At 40.3% G+C, this 21,810-nt stretch overlaps 2 protein-coding genes and 1 non-coding gene across 8 annotated transcripts in view; 1 reads left to right on the forward strand and 2 right to left on the reverse strand.

The window, feature by feature from the left end:
- The window catches only part of ift172 (intraflagellar transport 172), a 36,179-nt gene extending 25,141 nt beyond the window's left edge, over positions 1 to 11,038 (reverse strand). The window contains exons 1-15 of the mRNA XM_068576886.1: positions 10,857 to 11,038; positions 10,025 to 10,168; positions 9,389 to 9,501; positions 9,261 to 9,300; positions 8,986 to 9,051; positions 8,460 to 8,539; positions 8,187 to 8,274; positions 7,874 to 8,088; positions 7,659 to 7,782; positions 7,422 to 7,517; positions 6,720 to 6,881; positions 5,752 to 5,805; positions 5,504 to 5,607; positions 4,517 to 4,602; positions 2,389 to 2,501 (exon numbers count right to left, since the gene is read on the reverse strand). Of these exons, the coding sequence (XP_068432987.1) occupies positions 2,389 to 2,501; positions 4,517 to 4,602; positions 5,504 to 5,607; positions 5,752 to 5,805; positions 6,720 to 6,881; positions 7,422 to 7,517; positions 7,659 to 7,782; positions 7,874 to 8,088; positions 8,187 to 8,274; positions 8,460 to 8,539; positions 8,986 to 9,051; positions 9,261 to 9,300; positions 9,389 to 9,501; positions 10,025 to 10,168; positions 10,857 to 10,895 (1,524 nt within the window). The 5' untranslated portion in view covers positions 10,896 to 11,038. The remainder of the gene's footprint in view (positions 1 to 2,388; positions 2,502 to 4,516; positions 4,603 to 5,503; positions 5,608 to 5,751; positions 5,806 to 6,719; positions 6,882 to 7,421; positions 7,518 to 7,658; positions 7,783 to 7,873; positions 8,089 to 8,186; positions 8,275 to 8,459; positions 8,540 to 8,985; positions 9,052 to 9,260; positions 9,301 to 9,388; positions 9,502 to 10,024; positions 10,169 to 10,856) is intronic.
- A 405-nt stretch (positions 11,039 to 11,443) lies between these two features.
- On the reverse strand, positions 11,444 to 11,515 carry trnaa-ugc (transfer RNA alanine (anticodon UGC)). The gene has a single exon. It is a non-coding gene; the product is annotated as a tRNA-Ala (tRNA).
- Positions 11,516 to 16,293: 4,778 nt separating this feature from the next.
- On the forward strand, positions 16,294 to 20,785 carry LOC137785777 (histone-lysine N-methyltransferase 2D-like). 6 transcript variants are annotated; one of them, XM_068577269.1, is made up of 10 exons: positions 16,294 to 16,368; positions 17,697 to 17,855; positions 18,237 to 18,355; positions 18,722 to 19,099; positions 19,736 to 19,780; positions 19,919 to 19,999; positions 20,108 to 20,195; positions 20,296 to 20,361; positions 20,462 to 20,530; positions 20,613 to 20,785. In XM_068577269.1, the coding sequence occupies exons 2-6, from the start codon at positions 17,697 to 17,699 to the stop codon at positions 19,944 to 19,946; spliced, it is 729 nt and encodes a 242-aa protein (XP_068433370.1). In that variant the 5' UTR covers positions 16,294 to 16,368; the 3' UTR covers positions 19,947 to 19,999; positions 20,108 to 20,195; positions 20,296 to 20,361; positions 20,462 to 20,530; positions 20,613 to 20,785. The 6 variants fall into 6 exon arrangements, with proteins under 6 accessions (XP_068433370.1, XP_068433368.1, XP_068433374.1 ...); XM_068577267.1 differs by having other exon boundaries at positions 16,310 to 16,446; XM_068577273.1 differs by having other exon boundaries at positions 16,310 to 16,446; positions 18,722 to 18,806.
- Positions 20,786 to 21,810: the final 1,025 nt, after the last annotated feature.

Consider the following 21,810-nt stretch of genomic DNA (forward strand, 5'->3'; position numbering starts at 1 on the left):
AATCTGTAGGGGCAATATGATTATTCATAGTTTGAGCATGTTTTCCCCAGTATTCCCTTTTCTTGGATGGCAGCGGGATTCTCAGGATGCGCTAGATTGCTCAAGAATCACATTTTACATGAAATCTGTGTTTCCCTGGGTCAATGAAACACATAATTGCATAAAATGTGACTTAGATCTGGATAACCAATTCAATCGTGTGCTAAAATCAACACTTGAGACGATGAGTCTCCTCATAGCTCCTAGTAGCTGCTCGTAGCTCCTGAAGCTAACGCTCGGTGCTTACTCCGGGTCTCGTGGTTCTGACAAAAACGCATAAAAAGGATTGAACAGGCTCTTGCGGCACAAAGCACCGTCACGACAATCCCCATTTTTAATTGGTATGTGTAGAACGTCTCCCGGCACACGGCAACCACGTACAAAAACCCTTTCAACCGTAGTAAACACGGTGATCGTCCTCAACATCTGATTGTGTTGAAGTTAAAGTTTACACCGCATAGTTGAACTCCTATTGCGTGAGCAAAGTTGATTGCCTGCCAGCGGCTCCATGTGAATACTCTCACCGCAATCTATTCTACTACACTCTTGATGAGTTGAGATTATGGAGATTCTATACGCTACAGTAGCTCCCTGGGCACCTCATATGTATGTGTGTGTATGACAGACCGCCTGCTGTCGTAATCAGCTGCTTTAATATCTCCCCCCCACCACTACCACCATTTTTAATAACGCCACGTCTATAGTTTTACCCTGGAGCTCAGCCGGCCACGTTTTAATGCAGTGAGGAAGAGCAGCCTGTTGATTAGCTCACTTGAACGCAAGTTTCAATTAAAGAAACATTTGTTGTACACCTTGGCTGTCTTTTCTCTTTCTTACTATTGAAGAGAGCACAGATTACAGTCGGAGAGGGCTGTGTGACGCCAAAGTCAAGCTGGGAAGATATTCAAAGTACACTTAAACTGATCTTTTACATGTTGGAAATATGTTTTGCTGCTGCTCAGCGACCATGCCAGTACTGTACTCTGTTTCTCTAGGGGCGTACTGACTGCCATCTACTGTACTAATACATTGACTATACACCTCATACAACCCCACTTTAAAACATCCCAACTAAACCTTTGTTTGACAGATGGCATGCACATCTACAGCAATCTTTAAGCCCAATCAGTAATGAATTAAAGGTTCAAAACATACCTCTCCAGAAAAAAAGAAAAAACGCAATTAAAATTGAAGGTATTCACGTCAATGTTCTGACGAGACACAGTTCAAAGGATTTCTATCTCCAAAGAGTGTGATTACTATCATTATTATCATTATTATCTTGCTGATTGTAATTACCCTCGAACTTCCAATATTTCTTCTAAAGTTATTTCTTAAGTCAGTTGTGCGCATACATGACTATGTCACAATCTGTGCCAGTTCTTTCTGGACAAAATCTGGAAAAAATGAAGGGTGCAACCAAAAGTTCGAAGTCACTGAGGGATTCCCAATTACCAGAGTGCTCCATGTCATTGCCCCGGGGCTTCGGCACCAAACTGTTTTATTACCCCGGGGCAGCAACTGACAGCAGCTTCTCAGCGCTGCCAAATCTGAGACCTTCTCTGCACGCCGGTTGTTTTTGGTTGTGGAAAGTGGAAAATGGTGAAACGTGTGTTTCTCCACTCAAACCAGTGGGATAGGAGGCAAAGAACTGAAAAACAAAGGAACTTGTCTGCTTAAGTGGTCCAGTGCTGTGCTTTATCAGTGGTATCACACTGTGCTGTGTGATCACACCTTAAATGTTCTTTCGGGGTCAACCAGTTTCCAGAAGGAAGACCTTTACTGTGAGACCGATAGATGGATGTTCAAACCGCTTGAATTGTCTTCTGTCTTCTAAAATGCATGCTCGACAAAATTCTAATTATATTTGCATGATTAGTATTCGGTGGCCTTAATCCAAACATGCTTATTCTGCTGCGTTCTGTGCGGCTTATGTTGTCCGCCCTGTTTGCACTTTTTTAAATGTGAAAAGTAGCACCATTGGCGCCACATAAATGAAGTTTCATCCCTTCGGCATGACAATAAAGTTCTCCTGAGACTTCCGACTCTTCCTCCTCCCCCTCCGCATCCCCTCCTCCCCACCATGGCATCCTCATTTATTCTGAAATACTATTGTATCACCTGGTTGAGCAAAAATGGCCCCGCAATAAGCCACAAGACATTATTTGGGTGATGGACGTGGCTTTAACTTTAGGCAAGCCCCAACCAAGGTGGGGATTTTTCTCCTTGACTCACTACTTCACTAATCATCATCCTATCTATCATCTGCCCTGTCTGCCTTAAGGGCCTCTCTCCCATCATTTCCACTCCCACGACCCCTCAGGGCGCCAAGGTTTTTTTTATTCTCACCCGCAGCTTCTTGTCCCTGAACAGCAGTTTGCGTCCCGTTTCATTGAGCTCCAGCCAGTCAATCTTGGAGTTTTGGCTGATGGTTCCCAGATTGCAGCCCCCGGCCAAGTCCACTGAGGAGGGAGAAGGAAAGGACAGGTTTTTACTGAGCAGCAGTCACACTGCCAGCATGACAGGGTATCTGGCTAAAATTGGCTTTTTTTTAAATCAAGTTATCACCCAATCATTTTGTAATAATTATCTATGATTCTATCAGGCAGTGTCTCTACTTTAAAAAAGGTACCCGCCTTGGGTACGAGATGATATTATAAATCCGTTGCTACATCAAATGTTTTTAATTAACATGCAATATGATCCAGGCAGTTCAGTAGTGTGGTCCACTCAGTGGAAATGATACAATTCAACGATGATATACTTGATTTATTGTAGTTGTAGCAGTTTAATATTACGGCAAGTACTCTTCTGTAAAAACTGTGTGGCTCAATGAGTAAAACAGGACATACTGAATGATTTATGGAAGGAGAAATACAACAACGGCAGCATCAGCAGCATCTAGGAGCGTTCAAAAGCTGCAGAATGAAGCTGTTCTCCAAGCAAAAGGCCTTTCACAAAACCCACAGCGCATGTTTATCTGCAAGAGTTGACAGGGTTGAAGATGAAAACTGATGACTCACTATTACTCAGTCAGGTACTGAGAAGTCACTCGCCAAGCTGTTCTTGCCTTGGAACTAAAAAACTTTTTTAGCATCAAAAGATAAGGCCGGAAATATTCAGCATTTTTCCTATTGTTTCCAAATCCCACAGAGAGACCAAAACCAACAATCAATTGATGCTACAAACACGTACTGTCAGCGTGTCCAAAGCCGGGTACTCCTCGGTGCCGTAAAGCTCCATTGTTCATTGTTGTGCAAAAACTATTAGAAACACATCAGTGAGCCGCACTGCTGCACCGGGTGACATGTTCCTTCATTACCATGAACACACACACTGTCTTTTATTGTGAGTCAACCTTCCTGCTGCTCAAAAGACTCACCAGAAAACCAAATGTGGATTAATCCGCCAGTGAAAATACTCCCCGACAAATACAGTGATTACTCATGTATAAGTTGATTTAAAAGTTACAATGATTCTTTAATAAAAAAAGAAGAAGATATTATAGATTTGTGTTTTTAAAGATTAACAGTAAGAAGCAAATAGCTTGGGCCTGAGAGACAGAGACAGGAAGACACACTTTTTTTTGTTTTGGGTCTTTTGATAGGATTTGTTGACAATAAGAGCCACAATACAGTCGTTATCATTTGATGTGATACATGATTTAAAGATGGAAAACCACCAGTATGCCCAGCATGATTGCAAGACAGTGGATTCACTGGAAATATCTGCTACGATGCTTGAAAAATGATTTGTTTTTATGTATGTTTTTCTGTCAAATAATGGACCTCTAAGATATTGCAGTGTAATGAGAGATCAGTGCAAAATAGTTGAACTCTACAGAGCCTCAGAAGGGACATGGAGGGGAAACAAAATATAGTCAATTTAGCATCTTACAATCCTGTTTCATTGAGGATCCCTATGACAGCGGCAAGAACTTGTCCGACACTAACTTTGACAAATGTCACATTGTAAAAAAAAAGTTGTGTATTCAAAATTCTAAATAAAAGTCTTCATTATGCAAAATGGCATACAGTATTTAAAAATAACATATAGTGCTGTATATTATGCAATTGTCGATTTGTTCATGTGTCCTTGCTTTAATGTTCCAGATGGGGCTCATTTAAATTACTGTATATACTGCTGGGTAGCTTGTGAATTTACCCCTGCAGATAAGTATCTTATCTTAACCTATAATATTACTTCATCATTCTTATGTTGAAATTCTCACTAGATGCCAACAACAATTAATAAATCAAACGCTCTGACAAACAAAATAAAAAACATCCGGTGTGTGTGGCGAGTTCAGGACTGTAATAAACCCGTCCCATCATTTAATTCGGCGACCTGCCTGTCTGAGCACAGAAATGGAAATACTCGAGTAAAGTACCTGAAAATTGGACTGAAGTATTGTACTTGAGTAGATGTACTTTCCACCATTGGAAAGTACATCACAGTGACAAACACTCGTTCTTACCAATGCAAATGGTCTTTATATCAATCAGATACGCAAGCTTCTTGTTGCCCTCCACTCCTCTCTGCTTCCTCTCATTCAGTCGGACGCTGCACACACATACACAAACACACTTTTAGTTAAACAAAAAAAAAACATTGGTCAATGTAACGTGACTGACTTTACACCGACTCAACATGGAAGTATGGAATCCAGCATCCGCTCAGTGTAATTGGCTTCAGTTGCTGTTCAAATCCCAGGATACCCCCTGATCACGATGTTGTCACGCCACAGCGTCCAGCCAGAGGCGAGGAGCAGTCAGGGCAATCTGCTGGCATCACCTGCTGTCGGCCATTAGTCAGTCATTCGGGGACTGTCAGTCATGGCACCTTCGACAGGGCTGAATATTTTAACGTGGGCGTGTGCTGACTAGCAGGCGAAGGGCTCAGAGACTCTTCGGATGCCTCACTGTGCGGTTACCTGGGAGTCGTGCACAGCTCAATACCCCCATCTAATGGGCAGAGCTGGTCATGCATGTGTAGGAATGCTCAGGCCCTGTGACCTCAGTGTTAGCAGCAAGAGTATTTGAATTACACACATTTTGGATTTAGCTTTTTTTTTTGTATGTTTACACTTTGTTGGTTTGAATAAAAATTAAAGCACATTTTCTACATAATTTCTTTCCTATCCTCCTCGAGTTGAAAAAAGACACCATCTTGAAATGCTGTCAGAAAGATAGTAATTATAGATAAATTATGTTTGACTCATAATTGGTAAATACATGAATTTACAGGAAGGGCTAATTTAACTATGTACACGAGCATAATAGTGCATTGTCTGCAATAATAAAAATAATTATGGAGCCAAGGGAGTGGGGTTATATTCAGAGAAGAAAATTGTTCATACTCAGACGCGTAATAACGGTCTTAGTATTTATTCTCCTTTTTGTTTTTTTGGAAGTGGACAAACCTGTTGAGGCGTTTCTTTCTTGTTTTGTGTGACTGCACCTACCTGATGAGGTGAGGGTTCATAAATTCGGTTCGGACTGATCCCAGGATCTCGTTGTTACTGTATTCCACCAGACTCAGCTCCCCGGCGTTAAAGATCATGCACACCTGAAACATCAAATGCAGTCCAATAAAACTAATTAGATAGTATATAGAAAATATAATGGGAGCAGTGGAAAGACGCAACTGATAGTTGTGTCTTTTACACTCAAGGACAAGAGCCTCCGTAATAATTCATATGTGTGCACTTACTGATTCGTTTTCAAAGAAGAACTTCTCGTTTCCCCCTGAACCGGGCCATGGCACCTGAAAGGGAGGAGGCAGAGTTCATCGTGTGTGAAGGAAACAAGGGCTCAAGTGCGTAGGATACGACAGCTGGGGACACAAACTTGAGGAGGTGAATGGATTTTATTCAAGCTGTTCAAAGCCGTGAAGAATGACAGTTTTAAAATGAAAACATTACTGAATAGGAACAACCTACTCTCCAAATGTAATTTTTCAAGGCCTGTATCACCACATTCATCTCTATTATATTAGCCAGAAGTCTCAGAGGCAAATATTTCAAAACCTCAGCAGGTAAAATCGAACATATGCAAGAGAATAAAATATGTTTTTTGGTAATTCTTTATATTAAACTCTCGTAATAAGAGTTAGTTAATAGGTATTAAGGTCCTTATAAGTCCTTGTAAGATGCTGGTTAAGATTATTATGCGTTAATAAGTCTATACAAGTATAGAAAATAAGATCATATTTATTGTTATATGATAAGATATTTAGAAGCAATTGTAAGAAACAGTTCAGAAAGCCTTATGAGCTTCTTATAATCGTTTATAATAGGATTAGAAACTTACCGACTATGTCATTGCTTTTTTGTTGCTTTATTAAGAATAATTCATACTTAATCAAGCACTTATTAACAGTTAAGTATGCTTTTCTCGGCTCCCCCCAACTGGAATCAGTGCTACGTGTAGTTGATAAAATGTGAATAAAGAATTACATTTTAATACAATAAATGTCTCATATTGTAATGATAAATATGTTGATGATGCTATTATTAATACTTGTATAGTCTTATTAACAAATAATGATGTTAATAAGCTTCTTATAAGGACTCATAAGCACCTTATTACATTTTAACTAACGCGTATTACAGGGACCTTCACAGTTAACATTTGTTTGTTTTTGGTGTGATTCAGGAGAAGTCACCCTTTAAGTCTCACCTCGCTCAGTTTATTCGTGAGCAAGTCTCCCAGAAGAAGAGTATCAGAGGTGTGAGCCACCAGGTAGCGATCTTTGCCCATAATTTTGACTTCTTCTATCTCATAACCATAATGGGACTTCAGGACCACCCGGGTTCCTGACGAGAGGTTCCTCACTATCACCTAGAGAAGAAAAAGGGGATTATTACAGGAACATGACAAAGAAAATCAAGAACAAAAGAAGACATTTTCATTGTTGTATACATATACAAGTGCACTTAGCTAATATGGAGAATTACTCATAACAGGAAAGAAAAAGAAAAACTACTGATTGTTTGATCAATTCTCAAATTTGAAACAAATACAATATGTTTGTGAAATAAAAGAGATCCCTTCACTGGTCCATGTAACACATCCATTAATTAGAAAATCCGAAGACACTGTGATTGTTTTCAAAACCTTCATTTCTATTCTCCTCTTTCTTAATTACGAAATTGAGATACTGGACTGTTTTTGCATTCTAATTAATTAAATCAGAATTATTGCTATTGCACAATCAGCTAGCTATTTTCAATTTCATATCATACTAATTGGCGAGTGGCAGAGACCAAAGTGAGGGGTTGAATTGCTTATTTGGTCACGAGTCCTACTCATTGTTTGTGAAATTAAAGATACTTCAGCTTTGTTTGGTTCTGACAAATATGTCTTCTTCGTCGTCTCTACCTGGCTCAGGCCAACATAGATCATCTCAAACTTGTTCTTATAGATGGCTCTCCGCAAGCAGCAGTCAAACAGCTCCACTCCTCCACAAAGTGTTCCCTGTCGAGACACACACACACACACATACACACTCAAAATAAATCAAGGTATAACCGTCGCTGCAAATCTCCACTGAAGACGTAAAGAGCTGTTAAGGTCACACTCTGAGTTCAAACAGTTTGTGACAGACAAAGCACGCACAGCACAGAGGCGCGATCCGTCTTTCTTCCAGGCCAAGCTGGTAATGGTGTAGAGGTTGAGTATCTCTTTAGGCTTGGCTTCGTCCCACACGCTTCTCCTGGGAGCCCAGTTAAACACCCGCAACCTGAGGTGGGAGGGGAAGACTTATCTGAGTTTTTGGGCTGAGGTATCGCACAGAAATGCCTGTATACCGACTGAGAGAGAGTAATACTGACCTGTCATAGCTGCCGAACACAACCGACTGCCCGCTGGGGCTGGTGGCGGCCACGGTGAACTCCCTCTCTGTCCGGTCGCGGCCGTAGTCGAAGGTCTGCAGAATGTGGCCCTCCCTGCCGTAGGCCACCACCTTCTTGTCACAGCCGCCCACCATGATGCTGTTTGAGGCCCAAGCCAGGGCGTAAGGTGGACACGGGTGCGTCAACAGCTTGCCCTGTGTCAGAGCAGGAGTTTGTGAGTCGGACGTTGGGTATAGATGTGCAAGCAACAGTGCGGAGAACCTGAAGGGGTGATGAACGTCGTGGCGGGTACCTGGGACTCTCCTGAGCCTTCGTCGTCAAAGAAATAGCGCACGACTGTCCCGTCGGCGTGGCCGGACAGGATGCCTTTACCAGAAACGCTGACACAGGACACATGAAGAACACGGACTGAGTGCCCCGCAGAACAAGACAATAAACAAGTGTTTCATTTGCTGCCGTTTTGAGGAACTGTCATTATTTGTTTTACCCATGGCACATGTTTTTTGGGAGTTGCCAACCATCTTATGCTAACTGATCATAATTGTGTATTCTTCTGTATACTCACTTGGATGCCAGTGAGACGACACAGGACTCGGTGCTGTAGATGGTTGATGACTTGTTGGTCTGAGTGTTGGCGAGGCGAACCTATGGAAAAGTCAGGAAAGAAATGTACAAAATGGTATTCATCATTTTACCTAAAACAGATGTTTAATGCGGAAATTGAACGAAGGCAGATAGCAGTTATTGCAACAAAAAAAAGTTACATTTCTCAATAAGAGAATGGCCACAAATTATATGAACTCAAAGAAGCCATTGTTAAGCCAAAAAAAATGTCTTGAGAAGGTGAAAACTTGTCTTGTACAGCAGCACAACCAGTGAGAACTGAAGTGTCCATTAAAAGTTAGAAGGACACTACTACTACTACTACTACTACTACTACTACTACTACTACTACTACTACTACTACTACTACTACTACTACTGCTACAAGCCCTCCTTCTCTTTGCTATCCTGCTGCCACATCTGTCATAATCAGAATACATGACACACATAAGACTGTAGCTGAAGGGGAGAACGTGTCGCTGACTTACCTTTCCGTCCACTAATCCATAAACAACTGCATGCTCTTCGGGCCAAAGCAAGCAGGCCACAGCGTTCTGCACCACGGGGGATAACATGTTGCATTACAAAGTCGTCAGAGAGTCACATTTCTGAACAGGAAGAATCAGCTTTTTTGCGATTAAAGTCAGAATTCTAAGTAGGAAAAGATGTGCCAACCCATGATTTCTAAAGCAGAGAAATAACATGGCATGAAGTGCACACTCATACAGCAGCCAGAGCAAAGTGTCTGCTCCTGTTTACTCACGGTCTGAACAAATTTGTTGCAAATGGCTTTCTTCTCCCCCCTAGGATAAAAAGATAACACTGAATGAAGAGATTTTTTTTTTTTTTTAAATGGATATTGGAGGCAAAATCCATCACACGGGTCATTACCAATCTTCCCCAATTCTGTAGACAAAGATGATGTTGTCGGACTGTCCGATGGCGATTTTGGTGGAGTCTGGTGAGAACGCCAAGTCTTTGACAACGTAGCTCTCTTTTCCATACTGACAAAAAGATTTCATTGGATTATTACTGAGATGCAACCTGCAGATTAATTCAACATGCACAACAGAAACAAGTCAAACTTGCTTAGTAAAGAAAGTATTTTTTTATTTTCAGTAATTTTTCAATATATATATATAGATTTTTTTGTTAAATTGACATCTTGACCTGTCCTGTCATGTTTCTTTATCTTTGTCTGTCTTATGTACATGCAAATACATTACAATAAAAAAAGTTAATGTATTTTAATCAGAAATGAGATCTTGGTGGCGTGTTCAGACAGAAATATAAAACCAGACACTCCCGGAGGAACGTCTTGACAGTATACTACGTACAATACGTACAATACAAAATGGCACTGATTTTCTATTCCTTTTAAAGGCCAGCAACGACCCCATCTTTTTTTTGTTAGTGTTGTTTCCTTCTCTGTTTGTCCAACCTTAACCTCAAAGGGTTTGAAATGTGTATAATACATACAGCTGTGTGTATGTAGACAACATCAGACTAAAGGCCCTCCTGACCCACCTTGGAGTCATGAGGTTTGGTGGAGAATTTGTCTCTCCTCTCTCCCTGCTCATCATAGAGTAGCACCACTCTATCGACAGTGCAAACGGCGAACTTGGTGTTATTCGGTGCCCAGGCCATGCACGTCACTTTGGCAGCACTCTCCTGCGAATGGAAAGCAGAGAAAATAGTTTATATATATATATATATATATATATATATATATATATATATATATATATATATATATATATGTATATATATATATATATATATATATATATATATATATATATATATATATATGTATATATATATATATGTGTATATATATGTGTATATATATATATATATATATATATATATATATATATATATATATATATATATATATATATATATATATATATATGCTAGTTTTAGCAGGAGGGGGATAGTGCCAGACTTCATAGAACATTCACCTGTTTTTACTCTTAACACTGATGTGATTTCTTCAGGGACTGACACGTGACATTAGAGTGTGCAGTGTGCCCATAAGGACGGAATCTTCGGTTGATTTGGGGCATTAGTCGTATCTTATGTGATTAACCTGACTAAAGGCTATCGTTAGTGAGCAAAGTCAGATAAGTTATGTTCACGGTGGAAAAACAAATCTGTATTTCGCGTTTAACACCAGGTAGACACAGATCGGTAAAATCATTTGAATGCCGAATTGATGGGAAAAGCAGTGTGTTCCATTACAGCTTCGTTCGTGTTGTGGTGTAAGATCGTGAAGGGTAACAGTCACACTTTTCATCTATCGCTGCTCTCCAGCATCATTAGCTAGCATTGGCTAACTCGCCACTGAACTTACCTGGGGTGTTAATAGGGTTTTGAGATACTTTAGTTGCATTTTTCCGGAAGTCTTTAGGAAGCTCGTTTTGGGAAGAACGTTGTTGGTGTTGAAATAAAGTAAACTCTTTAGATGGTGGGCATTTTGTTGATCAGCTCCGAGATATCAGCTAGCAGGGAGGACATCTTTGCAGTAAACACAACTGTGATCTCCTTAGTTACCGCTGGGGCGGGGGCTCGTGGTGCGTTCAATACTGTGGGTAATATCAAGAGTTCTGAAATAGTTTCGAATTACAGTATGAGTTTATTTTAATGAATTGGTTTTTAACTATCATAGAAAGGGGATTAATGTATGTCTGTCGATTCACTGTGTCAGCACTATCTGAAATACAGTGTTGCTTTTCATAGGCTCAGTGTTTCCAAAGCCATATTCATCGTCACAATGATGTAACTACCTAGCATATATAACATCAAACACAAAAGTATAATTTTACGTATGTAAGTCGTGGCTTTCAAAGAATCCGCAAACCAGTGTGGTTCTCTGTGGACATGAATTTGCAAACCAGTATGGTTCTCTGTGGCCACGAATTCGACGTAGACAAAAAGATGTGGAGATGCCGGGGATTGAACCCGGGGCCTCATACATGCAAAGCATGCGCTCTACCACTGAGCTACATCCCCTCACATGTTAGGAACATCAGAAGTAATATTCATATAGCTTTACTAATACAACTATGAAATGATTCAATAGATAGAATGAAGTTTGAATGAATCTTCGAACTTGATGAGAAACGACCACAATAAGTATTTGATGTACATTTACTCAAATTATTAGACTAGACACTGCAGGACAAGAAAGTATATCTTTTCATTTCCTAATTACTGTTGGTTTGTCCATGTAGTCCACATTGATAAAGACTTCCTAAAAATATTCTTGCTGAATGTGAATCTGAATGCGGAATTCTGCAATTAGAAGCTAGATTTCATTACATCTTGATGTAAACTATCTTTTAGAATCTGGATCAGCTTTATTGGCCATGTGTGTGTTTACACAAACATCGAATTTGACTCCGGTTTCACGTAGCTCTCATCGTACATATACATATTATAAACAATAAACAAGATAAATATGAAAAAGGCAAAAATACAATTAAAGACAACAGAGTAGTCAGAGTAGTGCAAATAGTGCAGATGGAGGTTTTTGATGAATTGTTCATTAGAGTGACGGCCAGTGTAAAGAAGCTGTTCATGTGGCTGGTGGTTTTGGCTCTGTAGCGCCTACCAGAGGTCTGTCTCTGTCCTGTTTTGTGGCCGATCCAAACCACACAGTGATGGGCGAACAGAGAACAGACTTGATGACAGAGTAAAACAAGATCAGCAGCTTCTGAGGCAGGTTGTACTTCCTGAGCTGGCGGTAGAAGTACAACTTCTGCTGGGCCTTTTTGCGGTTTCGGTGTTAATGTCAGAAGCCCACTTAAGGTCCTGGGAGATTGTCGATCACACAGCTCCAGTGATCGGCTGAAGATCCAGTGATCGGTGAGATGGGGGACCAGCTTGTCAGCACAGACTTTCAGGCAGGTGGGGGACACTGTCTGGGCCTAGAGTCTTCCTGATCTTCTGTCTGAGAAAGAGCCAACTCCAATCCTCTTCGCAGATCCTCAGTGCCGGTAGGGGGTCGGTTGGGAGAGGTGAGAAGAAGGCAGACAGTGTGTCTTTTCCTCTCGGGCTGGAGTCTATATGAGTGAACTGGCCCCTGACCGTTCTAAAGCTGGGTCTTTGATCGGGACTATCTTTGCGATGCCACAGTGTTCCGCAATATGTGAATGAGTGTTTACATTAAATTGTCTATGTGTGCACAGTTTATTAGTTAATACTTAAGAAGCAACATTATTATTCCCTTATTAGTCTCATTGTGGGGTCATATGTCTTCTTTAACCAATCCTCAGTAATTTAGGAAGCCTCGTGAAGCACATGGGAGCAATTGGGGGTTCAGTGTCTTGCTCAAGGACGCTTCAACATACAAACTATCAGGAGACCACAGGTCGACCTTGTTGTTTCCGGGCGACCACTCTCCCCACACGATGCAGCCGCATAACCTGCATTAATTTGTAGATGTTTTGTGTCTGTTTGTAGTAATTTTGAGTAGCTTTGTAGCTACTTTGTGTCTCTTCATTGTCATTGTCTTTGTGGTTGATTTGCCCTTTCCCATAGTTGTTGTAAATCTCTCTGCCCTTTTGTGTCTCTTTGTAATAATGTTGTGTCGTTGTTGTCATTTTGAGTTGCTGTGTGTCTCCTCGACTCACATTCTAGAGGTGAAGGTCACAACACTAGCTAACAGTCACTCACACCAGAAAACTGGAACAGCAAAATGTGTGGGTATGTGACATTGGCTAGCTGGCACACTGCGGTAGCTAAAGAGCTGACATGCGAGCCAGCCGAAAAGATGCTAGGGCTGTTTAGCTGCAATAACTCCAAATTAACAAAAGTAAAGGATTAAAGCCCGTGGAACTTCTTTGTACTGGTAATGAGCGGAGAGTAAATCTTAACTCATTAGCTCAGTCAGAAATGGAAAATAAGTTCACACAGTGAATTCAAAACATGTATTGGCTCGACCGGTGGCACATGGCTGCAAAGATCATAAACGAGATTTTAGAAAGGCCACGCCTCTCACACAGTCATGGCTGGGCCTGTGACTGAATCCTGAAAAGTAGACAATTGTTAGATCATAGATAATATAACGTGAGTCCAATTAAAATATCTATCTCTCTATCTATCATGAGAGTTGACCAAAGTTATGAGGAAAACCAGAACGTGCTGGAATGATGTATTCCTGATCATACACACACGCACACACATCACACACACTAGTAATCGTTACAAGAATTATACCACTCAAGGAACAAACATTGTGTGTGTGTGTGTGTGTGTGTGTGTGTGTGTGTGTGTGTGTGATCGCAATGTCACAGAACAAAATAAATCAAAGGAAATGAATGAATTTCAGGGCCACTCCCTATTTCATGTGTCAATGTTGGTTTTAATTATGTGCAACATATAATTATATACAACTCGTTATTTTGATGATCTAATATTCAGGTGGACCAGTGCTGACACGATCCGTGGGAAGACTGAGTCTTCAGGTTTGTCCAAAACCTGCATATCATTGTCAGTTTGTTCATGAAGATCATGCAAATACACTTTCCAGTGTTGTGTTCTTCTTTAAGTTTTTGGCAGATTACGACACCAATCTTTAAGCAAAGAGTGCCACCTACTGCACTGCATGTCATTTACATTATTCTGACATCCACATCCTTCTTCAGGTCACTGCTTGCTTTGAATATAACTAAACAATCTACAAACGTGTGTTATTGTGCTGCATGTTCAGACGGCTGCTTTCATTTGTTACAGGGTAGATGTGTGACCTTGATGGAGGACATGTTGGAAGGAGAGGAAGTTACACAGAACTGTGCTCTGTGCTGACTCTGAGGTTGCGTACTCTTCTCATTACCATCTGTGTTGTGGTTAATGTTGAATAATTAAAACCTTAAACATTTTGACTTCAGTCATTTTAAAACACTTAAGACTACGGTTCAAATTGTTGAACATATAAACGCTGTAGTCTGAATCATTTTCATCTGAGTTTATGGTCTGTGACCCTCCAGTCAGTGCCTTGCGGCTGCTTCAGCGACACCAATCAGGATCCAGGAAGTATGTAAACACATACACTTTGTGGATTAGCCTACAAATTACGTTCCCCCAGAACTAATACGCATTTTCATTTACGTTGACTAAAAACGTATTTTCTCCCTGTTTACGTTGGTGTTTGACGAATTACAAATACGTTTGTGATTGACATATTACAAATACTTTGATTCTACGTCTGTGATTGACATATTACAAATACGTCCGTGATTGGCGTTGATTATACGTATTTTAGTTTGATCATTTATTACAAATACGTTTATAATCGTGTGTTATTGTTTTCTTGCTTTCCTGCTGAATTTAAGCATATTTGGATTTCTAAACTCTGCTGACGCAAAGAAAAGAGGCGGTGGGAGGCCGGCAACGGGGCGGTCTGAAAACCACTTGCAGCAGGGTCATGCAGGGTCAGGTCTTCTCTAAGTCGTGTTGTCAGCTGCAGCTGACACTGACGTGAAACACATTCAAACGAGCAGACCACAACATCCGGTTTTCAAAGTAGTGACTGATATTTCTAACCACATCCAAACATCTTAACTGTACTGTTCATACAGAAATGTTTTAATATGTCAAACACAAATGTAGGATAGTTCTTAATCTAGCAATTGTCTTGTTGTGTTGACATACTTTTCTTTACTGTTTTCTTGAGAAGAAAAAAAATTATTCACTGATGTGTGGAACCTGTTGAGTTTTACTGATCTGACAAAACTGCAGAGGGGAGGCAAACACTACCTCTACCCTGTGGATCGGGTCCATGCTTGTTCTGGCGTTGTTCTTCTTTTACACTTTTCTTCTTCTTATATTTAGCTTTGATGAGAAATGGACGATATCCAAACTGGACTTACAATCAAAATGTGAACTGTTAAACAATGGGAGAGCTATTCTGAAGCTGAGCAGGTGGCGTCAAACAATGGGACAGAAGATAACAAGCTCTTTACATGCCACACGGATAGACTAGTATTAGTATTCGGGACAACATCGTGTTCAACTGAAAGCTAGGTTTGAGCATTTCGGTGTCCTTGGTTTGGTCAATTGTACAAGATGTAATGAAATGTCACTACATTTTGATGAAGTTACTCCAGCTCTATCGGCAACAACAATGTTCGTGGAAAGGTCCTTCTCCGGTTTGAAAAGACTCAAAACATACGGTCTTAATCGAACTGACCAAGGACGACTTTCTTTCCTGGCAATAATCTCCATTGAGACACAGAGGCTTTTGAAACTAAAAGAAGACAAGGAGGACTTCTACAGCAAAGTCATGGAGGTTTTTGTCCAGACTGAGAGGAATGGATTTCCTTTACAAGTGAAGGTAAGACATGCCGACACAGCAGTGAGCTTTATATCTATTTGAATTTATATTCAAGGAGTATGAATTGTGAAATTACGATTGGCAAATTAAAAACACAAGGAGGTACAGAGGAAATGCGCTCTTTCTATGGAGAAGCTATAGGCTACATGAGGACAGGGTCCAAACATGCATTTCTATATTATTTTTAATTTATCCAAGACTGATTTGTAAGAAGTTTATAATTAATTTGTGGTGGACTCGCGCCTGTGGAGGTCAGATGTCTCTAAAAACTAGACAGGAGACTGCGCTTCCTTCCATTAAGTCTTTTCTCGCGCCCGTGTCGTGTTGTTTGATTGGCAGGTAACCTGAAGGTTGCCATGTTGCCATGTTACCGACCTATGAGTGTTGTCATGGTACCGAATTCTACGGATGGTTCTCTGGCTTTGTATATATTTCAATATATATGTTATGGCAACGTTCACTTGGTCAGACGGAAGAAGCAGACATTTCTCCTTTCCCTTGATAACATCTCGAAAACAACCTTAAAACTGTGAGTATTTTCATCCGGATCTACACGCAGACCTACGTGTGACCACTCCAAACCTCGACGACTTCTTACAAGCAAGATGTGAGTTTTAATAACGTTTTTATAACAATTTTAAGCTAACATTGCACCCGGATCTCCTAGCGTACCTAATGTACATGTGACAAGTCGACAACTCGTTTCGACTCGACAACTCGACTCGGTTAAGTTGACAACTCGGTTCGACTCGACTCGACACTCGAGACTTTCTGAACTCCAAAATACACGATTTTTAAGATAACATTAATACAGGTCTACTACGAGCAGAAATACGTGTGACCAGTCGACGACTCGACTCGACTCGACTCGGTTCGACCCGACGACTCGACTTAGTCAAGACTTGGTCGAGTCGATGACTCGACTTCAACCCAGTTGACGACTCGACAACTCGGTTTGACTAGACTCGTTTGAGTCAACAACTCGGTCCGACTTGAAGACTCGACTCGTTGACGACACAACCTTGGCGACTTGTTACAAGCAGGATGAGTTTTATTAACTTTTTTAAACCACTGTGTTCAATGTATTTCACCAAAGACTTCCTGAACCTCCAAAATACACCATTTTTAAACTAACATCGCATCCGGATCTACTAGTAGTGTACGTGCGACCATTCGACGACTCGACTCGACAACTCGACCCAGTACTCGACTCACGATTTTTAGGCTAACATTGCAAATATGTTAATTATTAGTGTATATTTATCTATCCACTAGGACTGCCTTTTAACTGTCGTGGACAAATTTAAACAAGTTTATCTGAATCAAAGCTGCTTTCGAGATCTGTTTTATTGAAATGACCGTCCAGTATTGGTAAATACTGAGAAATGCTAATAAAACGTGTTTTTGTTTGTATTAAATACAACTTCTTGGTGATACCGAGCATGACAATATATAATCCTTATTGTTTACAAATGTTCATAATTCACACATTACCAACAATCTTGTGATGTTGTATTATATTTTACACAAAAAGACGTTCATGTGTGTCACTTTTATGTCACGGTGCCCCAAACATTAACACGATGAGCAGCACAGAGTGAAATGACCGCAAAAATGTAATTTGTTACTTATAGAAAAGGCTTCGATATGTAGCTTCCAGACAGATCATAATAGTAATTATCTTTACGTAACTACTTGCGCAAGACCACTTTGGGTGCACACATCAATGTTAAGATCAAACAACTGATACAAAATAAACACATTTAGCACTGGATTGTTTTATTTACGACTACTTTGAATACAATGTGTGATGTTATAAATGACCGTGGTCTGAGGGTTGTTTGTTTTTACTCTCAGATGGCATGCCGCTGCGCTTATACCAGCGTCTGGAAGCTGGACCATTGCCGACCCGGCAACTGGCGGACCATCATCCGGATCGCAGGACCAGCCTCCCTAATTGGCTCCTCACCTATTGCCCCACATGACGACAAGTCTGGCAGACCAACCAGGAGCATGGTAAGACCGCCAAGAACCTGAACACCACACGGTTATTGTAACACTTCATTGATATGTTTCTTTCATCATCTCCCAGACAAGTGTTTACTTCAGATGTCTTGTTTCTAAATGATCTCCAAACAATTTGCCCTTTGTATAGATCAGGGGTAATCAATTCAAATTCAACTCTAAAGCTGGACTTTGTTGAATTTTAATTGAAAACCCCTGATTTATTGAATAACATTGACATTAAATGAACTATTACTGCATAGTGGCTCTCATCCTCTTAAGTCATATGTGATGTGAGATGGTCCATATGCTGCAACAGTCATTGGTTTGTGTTTGTGTTCATGTCTGGAGAAGTGATCTGATGGATGTTTTTCTTTTTTTTTTAACCTTCAGGCGGATCGAAGGACGTCTTCCCCTATCCTGGGCCCCAACCAGTCCGGTAACCTACGGCTCAACCCGGTGATTCACAGACTCTCCCCAACATTGCCCCAAAGGCGAGGCAAGAGACGACGGTAAGCTATATTTATTCACCAGGCCATTGAAAGTTCTCTCCACAAAACGTCGAAAGCAAAAGTTTAAAAGAAACACCACAAAATGACATTTAAATACAAAAGTATTAAAGTGCCAAAAGAACCGAAAACTAACACAAGCTAAAATATAATTAGACAGGAATAGAATATAAGACTGAGTTTGAGTGCAGTTTAAGAAAGAACTACCTACATCTTTGTTTAACTGAAGAATATTCTACTTTTTAATTATTGATTGGTCCAATGTAATCGGTCGGTGCTTGTATTGGACAATAGTCGCATGTCATATGGTTATATAACATTGTGTTTCATCTGCACAATTCTAATGACTTATTTTGTTGTTTTCCAAAGATCTTCTAGTCAACGTCAGGGACCCAGGAAGTGTTCAAGGGTAAGTCCCTCACCACAACTTCAGGGACCTGGTGAACCCGTAGAGGTAAGTCCCCCACCACAACTTCAGGGACCTGGTGAACCCGTCGAGGTAAGTCCCCCACCACAACTTCAGGAGCCTGGTGAACCCGTAGAGGTAAGTCCCCCACCACAACTTCAGGGATCTGGTGAACCCGTAGAGGTAAGTCCCGGTGAGTATCGGCCATTAGGAGACCAACCTGAACCGGAGTGGGCGAGGGACTTCAGGCTTTATCTGGAGTGGAGGAACCAGTGGTACAGCTGTTGGTGGAACCGGACCACTGCACCTCCAGGTAATGTTGTGAACGAAGATCGACACAGGTACCGTTATTCATTCTATTTCCCTAGAAATGAATGAAATGATTGTTGCATTAGATCTGTGAAGTTTTATTTGATGTTTTATTTGATGTGTTGAGTTGTATGCAGCTTTAATGGCCATGTAAATTTGCACATGCATGGAATTTGACTCTGGTTTCTCTATTCTCTTTGTACATATACAAAAATATATCTAAAAAACAAAAAAAAGACATTAAAAAAAACAGTAAACGGTGTTAAGTTGGTTTTGATGTGTTAAGTTTTATTTGATTTTTTATTTGATGTGTTAAGTTGTATCAGAATCAACTTTAATGGCCATGTAAATTTGCACATGCAAATTGCAAATGCAAAACATGTGCAAAAGATATATCTAAAAGACAAAAAAATGTTTTTTTTATTTGATCTGTTAAGTTTTATTAGATGTGTTAAGTTTTATTTGATTTTTGATTTGATCTGTTAAGTTTTATTAGATGTCTTAAGTTTTATTTGATTTTTTATTTGATCTGTTAAGTTTCATTAGATGTGTTAAGTTTTATTTGATTTTTTATTTGATCTGTTAAGTTTTATTAGATGTGTTAAGTTTTATTTGATGTATTAAGTTTTATTTGTACATTCTATTAGATGTTTTGATTGTATTCAAAGTAGGAGGAGGGTTTGGTGGAGGCAGAGTGTGAATCATCCTAAAAGGTAAATATAATGTTATATAATGTTTTTCATACCGATACTTTTTTCATTCTAATGCATTAACACTATGTTCACCTTGGTTCATAAAATTTAGCATTTTTTATTTTTATTTTACATTTCTTTCTATTTGTTTTTACGAAGAGGAGGTGAGGAGGGGAAAGGAGACTGACTGACAGAGAGGATGAGAGGTGGAGGGCAAGTGTGGACCCTCTTATTAAAAAGGTAAATACAAATGTACATTTTTTTCCATAAAGATTGATGATTTATGTTTACATTTATTCTCTGAAGATTTGTTATTTTTCACATTTTGTATTTTTGGCTTTCACAAAGAAAGGACAGAGAAGATGACTGACCCACAGAGACTGACTGAGACATTGAGAGGAGGTGGAGGGCAAGTGTGAACTCTCTTATTAATAAGGTAAATATCAATTTCTATCTTTTTTCCATATTGATGGATGATTTATGTTTACTTTTTATTCTAAAGATTTTGTATTTTTCACATTTTTGTTTTAATGGAGAGGAGGACAGGAGACAGGGGGACATAGGACAAGAGGAGGGCAAGTGTGAACCCTCTTATTAACAAGGTCAATATCAATTTTTTTATCTTTTTTTCCATAATGACGGATGATTTATGTTTACATTTACTCTAACGATTTTGTATTTTTCACATTTTTGTTTTAACAGAGTGGAGGACAGGAGAAGGGGAGGACATATAACAAGAGGAGGGCAAGTGTGAACCCTCTTATCAAAAAGGTAATTTTCATGATAATTTATGTTTACATTTTTCATCTAAAGATTTTTTATTTTTCACATTTTATTATTTGTTTTTGCGAAGAGAGGACAGAAGAGAAGGAGGAGAGTACTGACTGACTGAGACTCACTGATTCAGAGACTGATGGAGGCAGTGACTGAGACAGAGACTTTGTTTTCGCTCACAACACCCCACACTTCATGCTCACACACTCTTTTCTTTACTTAATTAAAATAAAAGCCTCTAATTCACCATCATCCACTGTGTCCTTTCCCTTATTTGTCATTAAATCAGAGCCGGGTTGTTACACTAATGAATGAATGATCTAAATATCAAATATTCTGTACTTCTGTCCCACGGTGGATGGACAGGGAAAGCGGGTTAAATTGTTCTAAAGAACCAGAATACTTTATTTGGTTTCAGTCACTCACCAATTGTGGGGCAGAGTTTTTTTTATCTAAGTTCAAATCACATCCGATATTGCAGTGTTATACGATACTGTATGAAGTGCAGGGTTTATGCTGGCAGTTTACATCTCGCCACGAGCAGACTCCGCTACAGCATTGGGGCTGCTGCATGACATCATCAGTAAACAAGAGACTGGACACCCGGACGCTGTCGTTGCTGTAGCCGGCAATTTCAACCATCGCAACCTCAAGAGTGTCCTTCAAACACATCACAGGCTACCAGCAGAGGAGCGGGGCGGGGGCGGGTCACAGCCAGCCAAACCTCACTGCAAGATGAGCTGACTGAGTTCTATGCCCACTTCAAGGCCCTCATCACCAACCCACAGGGAGGACTCTTGACGACAAAGGACTCCCCACTCACTGTGACAACAACAGAGGTTCTGAGGAGAATAAACCCACTGAAGGCAGCTGGCCCAGAAAACATGCTCATCAGAGCTCGCTCATGTGTTTGCTGACATTTACAACTTGTCACTATAGCATAAGCTTGTGTGCCCACCTGCTTCAAGTCCACCAACCCCACAGCACAGACTCTTCTCGCTCCTGCCATCAGGCAGACGCTACTGAAGTCTGAAGTCCAGAACCACGAGACTGATGAACAGTTTCTACCCACAGGCCATCAGACTGGTGAACAGCTCCAGCTCATTTCCTCCCCACTCCCAAAACACACACATCACCAGCTCACCCCTCTAAAATGCACACACATCACTGAAGTGTGAAAGGCTGCTGGGACTTCATGTCATGACCATACTTGGACATTATAGCAATGTTGTAGCAATAAAATAAGATAAGATAGTCCTTTATTAGTCCCTCAGTGG

The sequence above is a fragment of the Clinocottus analis genome, unplaced genomic scaffold (genome assembly GCF_023055335.1).
Source record: "Clinocottus analis isolate CAN_PGR_092001 unplaced genomic scaffold, fCliAna1.0.p SCAF_15, whole genome shotgun sequence".
Lineage (NCBI taxonomy): Eukaryota > Metazoa > Chordata > Actinopteri > Perciformes > Cottidae > Clinocottus > Clinocottus analis.